Source organism: Rhagoletis pomonella, unplaced genomic scaffold, assembly GCF_013731165.1.
Source record: "Rhagoletis pomonella isolate Grant_MI unplaced genomic scaffold, Rhpom_1.0 Rhpom_scaffold_00010, whole genome shotgun sequence".
NCBI lineage: Eukaryota > Metazoa > Arthropoda > Insecta > Diptera > Tephritidae > Rhagoletis > Rhagoletis pomonella.
In genome coordinates, this window is record NW_023458564.1 from 16,164,245 (window position 1) to 16,177,566 (window position 13,322).

The 13,322-nt window shown below is 35.4% G+C and overlaps 2 protein-coding genes across 2 annotated transcripts in view; one reads left to right on the top strand and one right to left on the bottom strand.

The window, feature by feature from the left end:
• LOC118746090 (trafficking protein particle complex subunit 11) overlaps window positions 1-13,322 on the top strand; it is a 45,260-nt gene that overhangs the window by 1,737 nt on the left and 30,201 nt on the right. Inside the window, exons 5-12 of the mRNA XM_036479853.1 lie at window positions 7-113; window positions 182-321; window positions 751-923; window positions 996-1,129; window positions 1,191-1,398; window positions 1,466-1,656; window positions 1,719-2,132; window positions 2,206-2,360. Of these exons, the coding sequence (XP_036335746.1) occupies window positions 7-113; window positions 182-321; window positions 751-923; window positions 996-1,129; window positions 1,191-1,398; window positions 1,466-1,656; window positions 1,719-2,132; window positions 2,206-2,360 (1,522 nt within the window). The remainder of the gene's footprint in view (window positions 1-6; window positions 114-181; window positions 322-750; window positions 924-995; window positions 1,130-1,190; window positions 1,399-1,465; window positions 1,657-1,718; window positions 2,133-2,205; window positions 2,361-13,322) is intronic.
• On the bottom strand, window positions 12,459-13,286 carry LOC118746091 (trypsin beta-like). Its single transcript, XM_036479854.1, has one exon. The coding sequence runs from the start codon at window positions 13,264-13,266 to the stop codon at window positions 12,475-12,477; it is 792 nt and encodes a 263-aa protein (XP_036335747.1). The 5' UTR covers window positions 13,267-13,286; the 3' UTR covers window positions 12,459-12,474.

Here is a 13,322-nt window from a genome sequence, read left to right on the forward strand (position 1 = left end):
TTAAAGGTGCCGCGTGATGCAATCAACCACTTTATAAGTCACATAGAGAAATATAAGAATCGTATAGGCTTCAAGGATTTAATATTTGAGCACTATGCTTGGTTAAGCACCCAGTAAGTGGATGTTTTAGACATGCATATTTTAAGTTATATCATTTTATCTCTTACATATTTATTTTTAGACATAGCGTGTTTGCGGAATTATTTTGTGAGGCAATAAAAAATGGGCTACCTGCATTACAGACTCAAAATCCTGGCATTTATTATAACAAAGCTGCAGAATATACAATGAAGCGCAAAGAATCCTTCCTACAGAGTAATGGTAATTATAAAGACTTGCCCGAGTTTGAGTAACTCGCAGTCGCTCATCTATTTCCGTTCTAAGAAGGCTAACTACAAAAATATTTAAAAAAAATGTATATGTATGCCTTACCAAAAACAAAAACTCGTATCTTATTTTTTAACCGACTTCAAAAAAGGAGGAAATTATCTATTCTCCGGAAAATATTTTTTTTTATGTATGGTACCGGATAACTTTTGACCACGTGAACCGTTTTCAATAATTTTTTTTACCGGAATAATGGTACTTGAAGGGTGTTCCCATACTGATTTGGTTTAATGCCAATCATTGGACCATAAAGAAACGAATGGTTCTCGTAAATTTTTATATGAGCATTTAAGTCAGTTGTTTTTTTTTTCGTTAAAATTATCTCTTACTAAATAGCCATTTAAATGTATCGTTTCATCCTAGCTATTTTGTTAAGTCCTACTGACCCGACATCTCCAAATTCAATGCAAAACAACAATTCAGTGGCATTGTATACGGAATTCTTTGGTATTCGAGCTGTCAAAACTGGGGACCCAGTGTCCGAGCAACAAATAAATGTGCTTATTCGGGAAAATGAGAAATCTTTCAATCACTCGGTAAAAAAAATAAACCCGCCAGTAAAAATCCCAACAACTAGTAAATATAACAATAACATCTTTCAATTACAGAACGCCATCATAAACTTGCTTAGTTTAGCACGAGCTCAGTTCAAAATTTACAAATGTCCACGATTTCGAAATAAACTCGCCATCGACATGGCCGAGGAATATTACAAAAGTGGTGATCACGCTAATGCATTAACGTATGTTCTGGTGATGTACATGCCAGAATTTAAATTTAGTTATATATTAATTTATTTTCAGTCTTTACTCTGTGATGCTAACTGATTATCGACGTGAACAATGGTCGTCTATATTCTCTGATGTTTTACTGAAGACTCTACGATGCGCTTTTTTGTCAGCTTCGATTACCGACTTTATATCATGCAGTATTGAAGCGCTGTCCTTGCGAGTTAGATGTGAACAGAAAGACCGAATTATTGTGCTCGAAAATCTATGGAAAGTATTTAAAGTACGTGTCTTGTTTCCCATCTGTTGAAGCGAATTCCTTTCATTGAGTATACATATTTTGCTTGTAGGGTGCGGCACCCATCTCTCACGGTCAAAGTGCACCTGAAATTATAGAACGCTGGGATAGTGCTTTCGTTGCAATAAAGTCACCAATTACTATCGATTTGGATAAGTTGACAAAACTGATTAAAATGTATGCCAGCTTCGAACACTTAGAATTGAAAAATGATGAAACCATTAACGTTTATCTCATCATAAAGTACGTTATAAAAGAACCATAATTTGAGAAATCAAATATTATCATGTATATCCTTTATGCAGGTTGCTTACTGATGTTCCCATTAAAATACGACACTGTGCCATTGTTCTCACAGATGGTACAAACTTTTACAAGTTGCCAGCCAGTATGTGCAAATCATTCCAGTGTTTACTCGATGTACAAGAGACTCAAAAGAACAGTAAACCACCAGAAGGTACACTGCTGCATTTTGATCCAGAATTGAAGTTGGAGCCGCACTTATATTACCAACTAGGTTTCTCTACCGACGCTTGTCAATTTTTGGAAAACACACAACTACGTGTTGCACGCATCGAAGCTCAAATGGGTTCTGATAAGTTGGCGGTGCAATTCACAAAATCAGCCGTTTTCTCACGCAATGCCTTTCGTCATTATTCTCGCGGAAAAGATCTCGATGATAATATTGAAATCAATCCGCTGTGCTATATTACTCCAACGTAAGTTATATCGCAAGCCGGAAGTTGCAACGTTTTAATGTTGTTATGTATGATTTCATATTATTTACTGTAGATTCCATTTGAACACGCAATGCAACCTTGACAAAGAAACGCAAATGCTAGTTAACGAATACTACCCTATAACAACTACAATAAATAATCCATACAATGTTTTCCTGCAAAACGTTAGCCTAAACATTAGTGTACCGAACAATCTACGCAACCAAGGTAAGATAATACAGTAATAACTAGAGAACATAAAAATGTGGACTAAAGCACTAAAATCAACGAAATATGCTCAATGAAAATAAAAAATATGCACCATAAAAATCCTTAAATTTGATTAAAGAAAAACAATTAGTTTTTAATATTGTTATTGAGCTTTGTACCACGATTATGTTTATTAGTAAAAATGGAAAAAGCAACAAAGTGTAAGCTGTAGAAGTTATAGCAGCTATTTCGGAGATCACCAACCACATCTCCTCATCAGACTTCTTTTTTTTTAGACTTCAGCGGGGACTTGTCTGCCTTTTCCATTTTTCCAAATAAACATAATCGTGGTACAAGCTCAATAAAAATACTAAAAATAAAATGTTAGTAAGCCACAATAACATTGACAAATACACAGTTTAGGAAATAAATAAATATATAGAATTGACAACAACAACCACGCTGTCAAGTTTAAATAGCGGCAAATCAGCTGCACTTAATAGTTGTTGGTTGAATAAGGAAATGAATCAGCAACAAGAGTTTACGGGGTGTGCATGTCTCAGTGGTTAACGCTTCTGACTTTGCACATCGATGACGCGGATTCGAACCCCGCTGAAGTCTAGAAAAAAGAAGTTTGATGAGGAGATGTGGTGATCTCCGAAATAGCTGCTATAACTTCTACCGCTTAGACTTTGTTGCTTTTTCCATTTTCCTAATAAACATAAACGTGGTACAAAGCTCAACAAAAATATTATAAATAAAATGTTAATAAGCCACAATAACATTGACGAAAAACGAAAATAAGGTTGTTCACACTTGCTTGGTTATCTGGTTATCTGGTTAAAAATTATTATTGATAGTTATCAAAACCAAGGTAGAACTGCTGAGAGGAATTTTTCGAATTATTGACGTTTGCAAACAATTTAATTTTAAAATTTTACACACAAACTCACACACATTCTCATTTTCAATCTCAACCAACAACAACTTTGAACAATTCCTTTTTTTTTACTCTCAATTTTATATGATTTTAAAATTTTGGCAAACTTCAAAAAAAATCATGGCCGACGAATTGAGAGACCGGTTTTACCTTACTATGTTTTTATCATGATCAAAGCTATCAGATTTTCTTGTTCGCGTACATAAAAATCCAGCAAAGTAGGGGAAATTGAGAGACCAAATTGACATTTCATTCTGATGAAAAGCTGCTAGTTTCTGGTGGAAAAATTTTTGCCAGCAGCCATATGCCAGCAAGAAAAACAGCTGATCAGCAGTTTTCAATTTATGAAAATATGCAAATTTATTTTAGATTTAGATGTAGATTTATTATTATGATTTTTAGGTTTGAAATAACTTATTAGAACTGCAATGTATCGGAAGAAAGCTAATACTCATTTACGCATGTTTGATTAGCAAATTGCTTTAGGAAAACTTTTAATATATATTCTTTTCATGTTTTCTGTTTTATGCTTTTGCATGTACACAAAATTTCGATCAGCTGTACTAAAAACTTGCAAGTTTTTGCTACTTTTGCGTTCGTGTACCTTTGCTAACATTTTTCTCTTTGAGAGAGAACAGATAAAAATTCATTAGAATTTTGCTGCTGACAGTTTTCTGCTGGAAAAATACGAGAATACACCTATTGTTGTAAACTGAATAAAAATATAACCACATAACCAGATAACCTGATAACCATTTGACTCCCGAATCGCTTATCACTCTAACATTTGGAATGATTTGTAGGCTTTTGAAATTCAATCTTGGGCGTTTTACCGCCGTGCGGGTTCACTAGTAAACTACTATTATTCGGAATTTTTGTGTGTGTGTCTGATTGTGAGTATATGTATAATAATGTATATATACATATTAGTATATACATATGGATGCAATATACAGGTAAATATGTATATAATCAGTTATCTACACCCTTATCTATATGACAAATATGAAAATTTCAGCTTACAATCGAAAAAGTGACCGTTTTTGAAATCGGCACTTGCTACGATTTTGAACTTCGCGTACTCTGATTCGAGAATACCTCCCCCCAAAATAGTATAATTGGAAATTCCATCGTTCTAGGCCGATTCAGTTGAATCTGGTTCAAGGACACCGCGGTGTACTTGTATTTGTGAAACGATGGTCAAAAGAATTTAGTGGCCCTTATGTGTATCACTAAACTCAGAGAACATAGAATACAGAGACAGGCCCGTCGAGAGTGAGGGCGAAAAGGGGTGAATCGCTCAGGGCCCGGGCTTCTTAAGGGCCCCGAAATATCAGAACCATAACTTGTTATTACTTTTTTGCAATGTAATTGCTCCTTCGTTTTTGGGTTTTTATTATAAATATTATAAATATATTTCGGATGCGTGCTGATTGCTTCTGACTCTATAAATTAAAGAAAATTATCATATCGCCCAAAACACGTACTGTTACAATACGTTTTGACTCACAGTGCTTTTCAAATACCACTGAAACTTGCTAGAATACAACTTTCGGATAGTTTTTCTTCTTGCATCTGAAAGCATAAGTATGTAGCAATATTTAATATATACCTCAAATATATTCTACAATCCTGTTGTTTAGGAGTTATAAATGTTCCACCAGTGGACTGTTACATTACTATTTTTGGAAGTAATTTTTAAACTGCTTTATATCATCGAAAAAGTCTGCTCTCCTTCTATATCTCAAGAACTACGTGTTTATTGAACTGATAAAATTAATTTGGAGGTCAATGTTTGCAAAAAGTAGTCCGACTGTTACGTTATAGAAAAGGACTCTTACGTTACCTATGCGATATATATACGTGTAGATTAGAATTAGGTTTTTAAATGGCTTGTAGTCTGTTTTACGCAATAAGTAGCATGAATTCAGTTGACTTGCGATTTGACATGTAATCCAAAGAAATTAAGAGTATGATAATTATTAATACAGATTTAAAAGTTTATGTTGCTGTGCAGCAATAGGTCGATTCTGAAGTAAATTTCTGCTTAGAACTCTAGCTCGAGCTTACAACTGCTCCAAGATATTGAGATTTTTCGCGGTTAAGTATACGAAAAACGGCTTTAATGGCCACTTTTGCTTGCTCTATGCCATTTAGTACTATTCTTACCCTTCAAAATGCGCCTTCGACTGGTGCTTTACGATTTTTCCTTCAGAAATTATGTCCATCGGAAGATGACGTAATGAGTTAGAAAGCCTATGCTTGGTTTGGCGATGTTAGATTCGAGGACACGGAAGTTTAAGTGGCCGTAACTCTTGAGGGAAAAGTCGTATAGCACCATTCGAGAGTGCATTTCAAGGATAATAGTAGTACTAGAAAAATACTTGAAATAATTCTAATAGCTTTTTACTATTTAATCAGAAAATCTTCTTCTTTTAGCTTCTTATTGTGCTTCGTTTGGCCTCGTTCCTTTTTGAAATAATATAATTCTTGCGTTTTTTTTATTTTTCTACGTAATTTTTATTTTCTGAGCCTATTTGAGTTAGAAAGAAATAAATTTTAACTGTGGGTCAATAGGACGTTGAAAAGCTTTCAATGTTGCTTTCAAATGAGCCCAAATTCAATTAGTAAAAAGACTTACGTGACAAATAGTTTTGCACCGAAAACACATGGATAATGAAGAGTATAGGAAACTGCTTTATTGTAAAGAAGTGCGAAAATGCTCGAAGAAAACCAGATTTTTCCATATTTTAGCTTGGTGGATTCCACGCCAAAAAACTTTTTTTTTATATTTTGGACATTACCTTACAATAGGTGCAATCCCGTATTCCTCGGACTCGGACTAGTAAAACTGTCAAAAAATAAAAATTCGCTCAGAGCGAGAGAGTAACATTGAAAAGTACGGGATCGCTTTCTAGTAAAAAATGGTAACTTCTGTCAACTTCAACATAACCTCCAAGTTTTGGTTGTAAATTTTTGCTTAGTTTGTATGTAAACACACTCAGCTCACACATGAAAATAACCAAAAATACTTTCAAATTCATTAGAATCCACTTAAACAAGTAATTAAATACTTTTCAACTTGAATTAGCAGAGTGCACTTTTCTTTTGTTTACAATTTGGTTTCCAAACACACTACAGCTGATCGTTTGACACATTTACCAGAATTTACCAGCAAAAGATTCTCGGACTAAAACTGGTAACTTCTGACAGAGAGAGAACCGTATTTGCTCTCCTTTTTGTCCCCTCAATAGTCAGAGAACCGAGTACGGGATCGATTTCCAGTAAAATCTGACTGATTCTGACTATTTCTGACTAGTCCGGACTCGTACGGGATCGCAACTAATATGATGCCACTTTATTTTCATTAAGAAAAGTAATCACTGATTATCTTGTCGAATACTCTTCTATTAACTTAAAAGTAATTCAAGGCAATCGAAGAGAAGCAAGTATAATGCAAAAAATGGTGGCCTTTAAATGTAAATAACCCTTAATTTCACGTAGTGCTTTTTTAATTTTCATTAATTTAAAGGTGTCTCAGAATTAAGTGAATTTTCATGTCTGAGAGAAGGTGATTCTTGTTAATATTTATATACCTGATACCTCAAAATATGTACGACCCAGATATACAGCGTGGCGACGAATAACTGTTACCCAGGTTGTTTTGAGAAATATAAGGGTCCTTTATAGATTTTGCGAAAAAAGTATTTTACTTTAGTTGTATCCTTATTTACATTTGCCAGCAGTGTAAACTTTGAGAGAAAAGTTCATTTGGCACGCAGGTCTTCGTCAGTTAATTAATTTCATATCTTCTATAACCATACGCAAAGTTTCTCCATTTTGAGTCCCTTATACTCCCCCTGTTGTCCAACATATGCCCTCATACTCAAAAATCGAATCAAACTGGTGCCTAGGACGGCCATTCTTCCGGATTTTTAGTCCCGGGCCCGAGTTTTCTCTCGACGGCCCTGTACAGAGAATATGCAAATCTAGCATGGGTATATACCGTTTCATCGGTAATGCAGTCACCATACATACTAATTCAGATAGGAAGCCGATTTAAATCGAGTAAGAACTTATTTTAATTAATACGGGGACTTCATTAACGACGACATGGTATACGTCCATTCTAGATTTGCACTTTCTTTGGGTTCTACGATACCTGAGCAAACAAATACGCAAACAAAGCAGCCGCTCCCTTCATCCGCGGTAGCCGAGTGGTGAGAGTTGCGTACTACAAGCCCGCAGGTGCCAGATTCGATCCTCGGCTGGATCAATTGATTGTCAAAACAATTTTGTTTTTATTGTTACTTTAATATTTTTATTTTTTATTTGATTTATATATTTAAGTTTACTTTATTTTATTTTCGTTTGTTTTGTTTTATTTCACATTTTTATACCCGAGCGCACTTGTGCACAAAGGTGTTATAACTTTCTTCACATAACCGTTGTTTGTAACAGGCAAAACGAATCGAGATAGATATAGACAAATGTATACATAAATGATCAGAATGAAGAGAGAAATCGATTAAGCGATGACTCTGTACGTCCGTCCGTCCGTAACGAAACTTGGTACGCGTACTTCTTTCAGGCGTAGGACGGATGGATGGTATTGAAAATGGGGAAAATCGGACAATAACCACGCCTACCTCCCATATAACGGTAGTTTTCAGAAATACGAAAACTGCGATAATTTACTAACTACTCAAGCATATTCACTCAAAATTGATATTTACAATGATTTTTAGACGAAAAATAAGAATATTATAAATTTTTGGAAAATGGGCGTAGGCACGCCCACTTATGATTACATGTGTATATCTTGGTAACCGCTCCACCAATTTCTCCCAAACTTGGCACAGTTGTTGGCCTTGGTACAACATACAAAATGGCTGAAAATTTTCAAAATTGGACAATAACCACGCCCACATCCCATATAACGGTAATTTAGAGAAATACGAAATCTTCGATAAACCAGTAAATACTTAAGCTAATTCATTCAAAATTAATGCAATAATTCTTTACCAAGACATACGTTTATGATAAAATTTTGGAAAATGGGCGTGGCACCGCCCACTTATGATCACACATATATATCTCGGTAACCGTTCTACCAATTTGTACCAAGCTCGGTATGGTTATTGTTCTTGCCACATAAAAGCAAAACATTGAAAATTATTGAAATCGGACTAAAATTGCGGCCGCTTTTCATATAACGGTAAATTTCAGAAATTCTTGAAACTTGGATATTTCGAAACTTAAGGAGGCTAATTTACTCAAAACTGATACCAACCACAATCCCTTGAAAAGAAGTAACATTATTTGGAATTTTGTAAAATGGGCGTGATACCGCCCACATATGACTATATAAGTTAATCTCATTATATCTAACTGAGCGTTCTATCAAAGATGTTCTAAATAAGGGTAAAACCACCTTGTAGCTTTCGGAAAGGTTAAAAACATATATTTAATACTTGCGCCGGATATTTAATGTTCGGCTCCGCCCGAACTGGCCCACAGTGGTTCAGAGTTCACATTTAGCACGAAAAAATTGTATCTCCTATAAACCGTGACCGATTTTTCTCAAATGACAAGCATATTAATCTGCTTTGGAAGGCACACATTTGAAACTAAAACTAGTTTCGATACCTCTTCCGGTACCGGAATTATAGCCTAAAGTATAGCCACAAGAAATGGATAAGATAACTTATAAAATAAATTATAAAAAGTATGACAATATGGGTATCAAATAAAAGGTAATTGGAAGTATTTTAACATAGATATATTTGAAAGTTATTTTACAATATTTGGTTTCATAATTTTTCCGAGAGAATACATTCTCTAGAGAAATTTTTATTAAACAAAAATGAAGTTGCAAGTATTAAGTACATTTTTACGTTTTTTCAATACTCACCTAAAAAATGTAAAGCTGTTTCTTTATCAAAATATTATTGTTTCGATGCAACTCTATTTTGTTTTCAGAAAAAAACAAGCTTCAAATTTATAAAAAAGAAACCTGAACACTCTAAGACTCTGTTCGGCTGATGAAGGAGCCTTTACATATATTAATAAGGGTACATAGAAGCAAAAATAGTTCAGAGCAATTAGTATCGAACTTTCGAACTATTTTTTAATATGATGGAATCTGAAATACTTTACTCAATCAGTTTCAGACAAAAAATTCAAGTTAAGAATAAACTGGAGTCAATACCGTTAGGTGTGCTAAGTATCAGTTTCATTAAGTAATTCAGTGTGTGGCGCTTTAAGCAGATTCATCGCATCTAGCACCAGTTTTTTTATTTTCTCCGCATTTTCCTTGTAAGCTTAATTTAGATATTATCAGGTGTGATCAGAAAAAAAGTTTGAAATATAGAAATAAATTTAAATCTTATCTTATCCGTTTTAAATTTATAACTCTCCTTTTGATAAACAAATTTAAACAAATACGTACATATATGTAAGTTAAAGCTGTAAAAAATATCTTCCATTTGATATCCATATTGAAACAAGTGAATTACTTTTAGGTAATTATAAAAAGGTGGCAACCTTGTTCGGACAACACCCTCTCATTTAGTTGAAATACCATATTTTCCAAATACAAACTTTCGTACAAGTCGTAGAGCAGTCGAAGTTTAACATAATTCATTGTATTCACACTTCGGTGCATATGGTCTTGCATGTGCATATTTCGGTAAATTTGCAAATTTTATTGTTGTAAACGTGCACTTTCCTCTTTACATAGCTTTCGTTTTCCACTTGATAATTAAAAATTCGTTTCTTTATCACTTTTTACGTATCTGCGCGTCGGTTAGAGATGAGTTGGAGAATGATGTTGGATATCAACTTGAGAACTATGAATTTTTGGTGTTTATTGGGTCGATTCTCTTTATAGCCAGACGTTGATCATTTCTGCTGGAAATCCCTATTGAAGGAGCTTACTATTTGTCTTTAAATAGCAAAGAAGGGACATTTTTACCACAGAAGTTTTTAGCCAAGGATTCAATGTATATCCCTATGAACAGTGCACACTTTCTTCTTTGGTGTCTATTAGTCTTTTTAAGATTGATGCAAAAAAGTCATAATAAAAAAAGAAACCAATGCTGGTATTTAAAGCCCAGAAAAAAAAATTCTTAAAAAGACTATGTTCCCTTTGACGTACGTCAAAGGTCAAGTAGAAAGTTGCAACTGCCCATTGATAACGCGGCTATATAGCTTAAGAAGTAATATGTTTAACGACATTTTTGTCAAAGTTGATAAATATGACATTTGACCAGCTTTGTTACACAAATACTCCCACGACCACAGGCAAAAATATTGGCTACAATTTGTCATTTTGTTTGCCATATATACGTTTTATCGGTGCACTTGCACAACATTCGCATTCGCAAAAGCTCCGCATTGATTATTGCGAATGCGAAAGCGGATGCGAATGTTTAATAATTTATATTTATATTTTCATCAACAAAGAAACTTGTCACTTTTTATTTAAAAATGTGATAATAAGAAACTAATATACATTTAAAGCTTTATGAATTGCATTTTAATAACGGTATTAATAAAATTATGGCTGTACCAAGCTGTACTATCGAAAATTCCCATAGTTCTAAAACAGTGATTCAAATCTCCGATTAAAATCACTGTTATCAGGAAATGACAGTAACAGTTTTCACAGTGATTGTCAAATCACCGTTTTGCTTATGTCTATGGTAGACATTGTTGAAAGCACCCTCGATATCGAGAAAAACTCCGAGCGTGTATTCCTTTATGGCTAATCCTTTTTCAATCGTCGAAACGATTTCGTGAAGTGCGGTCACCACAGATTTTTCTTTGGAATATGCACGCTGATTCGGGGAGAGGTTGCCTGTTTTAGTATTCCGTCGATTATATTCGTCGATGAGCCTCTCTAGAGCTTTAAGAAAGAATGAAGTGATTCACATGAGCGGCCTTGCCTCCTTTTGGTAGGAATACAACCTTCGCATTCGTCCACTCGTATGGTATGTGAGTTGGAGTTAGCCGGGCTGTACAAATCTGAGAAAGCAGGGGGATCTGTAGGATTGAAAGGACATTAAATCCGATTCCACCCTCTCATCACTTACGGTGTCCTTAACGGTATCCCCCAGAGACAGGTGGTCCTAGGACTAGGCGAACTGCCGGAGGTGTCGTCCGAGCAGCCCGGAAAGTGAGTGCTCATAAGGACCTGCAGAATTTCGTTACATGATGACGTCCAGTCACCGTTAGGCTTTTGGATAGAGTTCATACTTGAAGAGGATTTCGAAAGAACTTCCTTCGCCTGTTGGCTTCAGAGTTTTGTTCTATGTTGTTGCAGAAGTTTTGCTACGATTCGCGTTTCGCTATCTTTATGGCCTTCTTGAAGACCTTGAGTGCGTCTTTGTAGGGTTGCCATAGACCTGTCCGCTTTGCTTGATTGAATAGCCTCTTGCTGTTTGTCCTCGTCGCTGAAATCTCAAGATTCCACCATTGGGGTTTCTTTTTGCCCTTCGAGAGTGTGCTTGGGCAGGAGGCTTAGAAAGCAGCATTGCAGGCAATTGTCACAAAGCCTTACATTATAAATTTTTAAATGGAAAACTGTTATATAAAGTACTCAGAACTCGGGTCTCAAAAGGATCGACAGTACCCGATCTTTAAAGGTAACGATACTAAGTACTCCATAGTATTCAGTACTCGCAAAGTAACTCGAAAGTACTCAGAAACTCAGAACTTGAAATAACTCGAAAGTACTCAGTACTCAATAATAGTCTGTTCCAATCATCCCCTTGATACATGTGCTCAGTGTCGAGTAGATACTTAAAGTACTGAATTCTATTGTATTTTAAAATCGGATGGAAAATAGTCAAGCTATCAATAGATAAGTGCATCAAGTATGAGAATGAAGCTTTTCTGCTTTTCTGCTTTTGGCCTACCAACAACCTACACTAAGTTTTGCTTCGGGTGTATTCCGTGTTTTTACATATTTTAGTGTTAATTAATAAATAATTACATCCAAAATGTATTCTTAAAATAACTCACTTAACCCAAAAGCTACATTTTCTAACCTAATAGTAATAAATACATTTGGTTCACACCAATAATTCCAAAAATACTTCGGTTATAACTTTGAAAGTAGTTTTATTTATAAGCAAAGCATTTATTAGAGACATCATATTGATACTCCAGAATCGAAAGTAAAAAATATTAAAGGCAGTGTTGCATCAAAATTTGTTTTACGAAAGCGTTTACTCGTCGGCTCGCTACATTTGTGTACACTCCAGGGTATTCTTTGCGTCCACATCCAAATCCCCACGAAACAATGCCACAAACGCGGCCGTCGTAGACCAACGGCCCGCCAGAATCGCCAGAGCAGGAATCTTTTTCTCCCGGTATAGTCGCGCAGAGCATTGTACTCGTTAGCAGCGCCTTACCCAAATATGCTTGCATACAATCACTCTTGGCTACAACGCGCACATGTGTCGTACGCACCTGATCGGATGGCCGCTCATTAAACTCGTTCGTAATGCCCCAACCAGAAATTTTTACAAACTGATCACTACTGGGACTTTTATTACAAAGACCAATTGTAGTAATGCTTGGTCCACTAAGAGCATCTTTCAATTTCAATATTGCCACATCCATGTCCAAAGTGGCGGTTGAGTAGAACGGTGATACGAAATGCTGTTCTACTTGACGTGTCACACCCAGATCCGACAGTCGACTGGCGCCAGCGTGTACCGTTAGACTCGAAGCTGGAACGCCTTTGACACAGTGTGCAGCTGTAAGCACACAACGTCCGCTTACCAATGAGCCGCCACAGATGAATTGACCACTGTTTCGTAAATTCAACAAATACGGTACTTCTTCTATGCTAGTCTCTTGACCACCTACTATTCTGCCATCCAATAGAGTGGAGAATTTTTGTGCAGCAATATTTACAGTAATTTGTAAAAATAGTAAAAGAAATATTTCAATATATCGAATTCGTATTCGCATCTCGAAATGTATTATCTGCAAGCGAGCGAAGAGTTAAACTGAATCGCATTTTGCTA

Bases quoted from the DNA above. Each gene is read 5' to 3' on its own strand.
- LOC118746091 (XM_036479854.1), bottom strand. From the start codon at position 13,266: ATGCGAATACGAATTCGATATATTGAAATATTTCTTTTACTATTTTTA.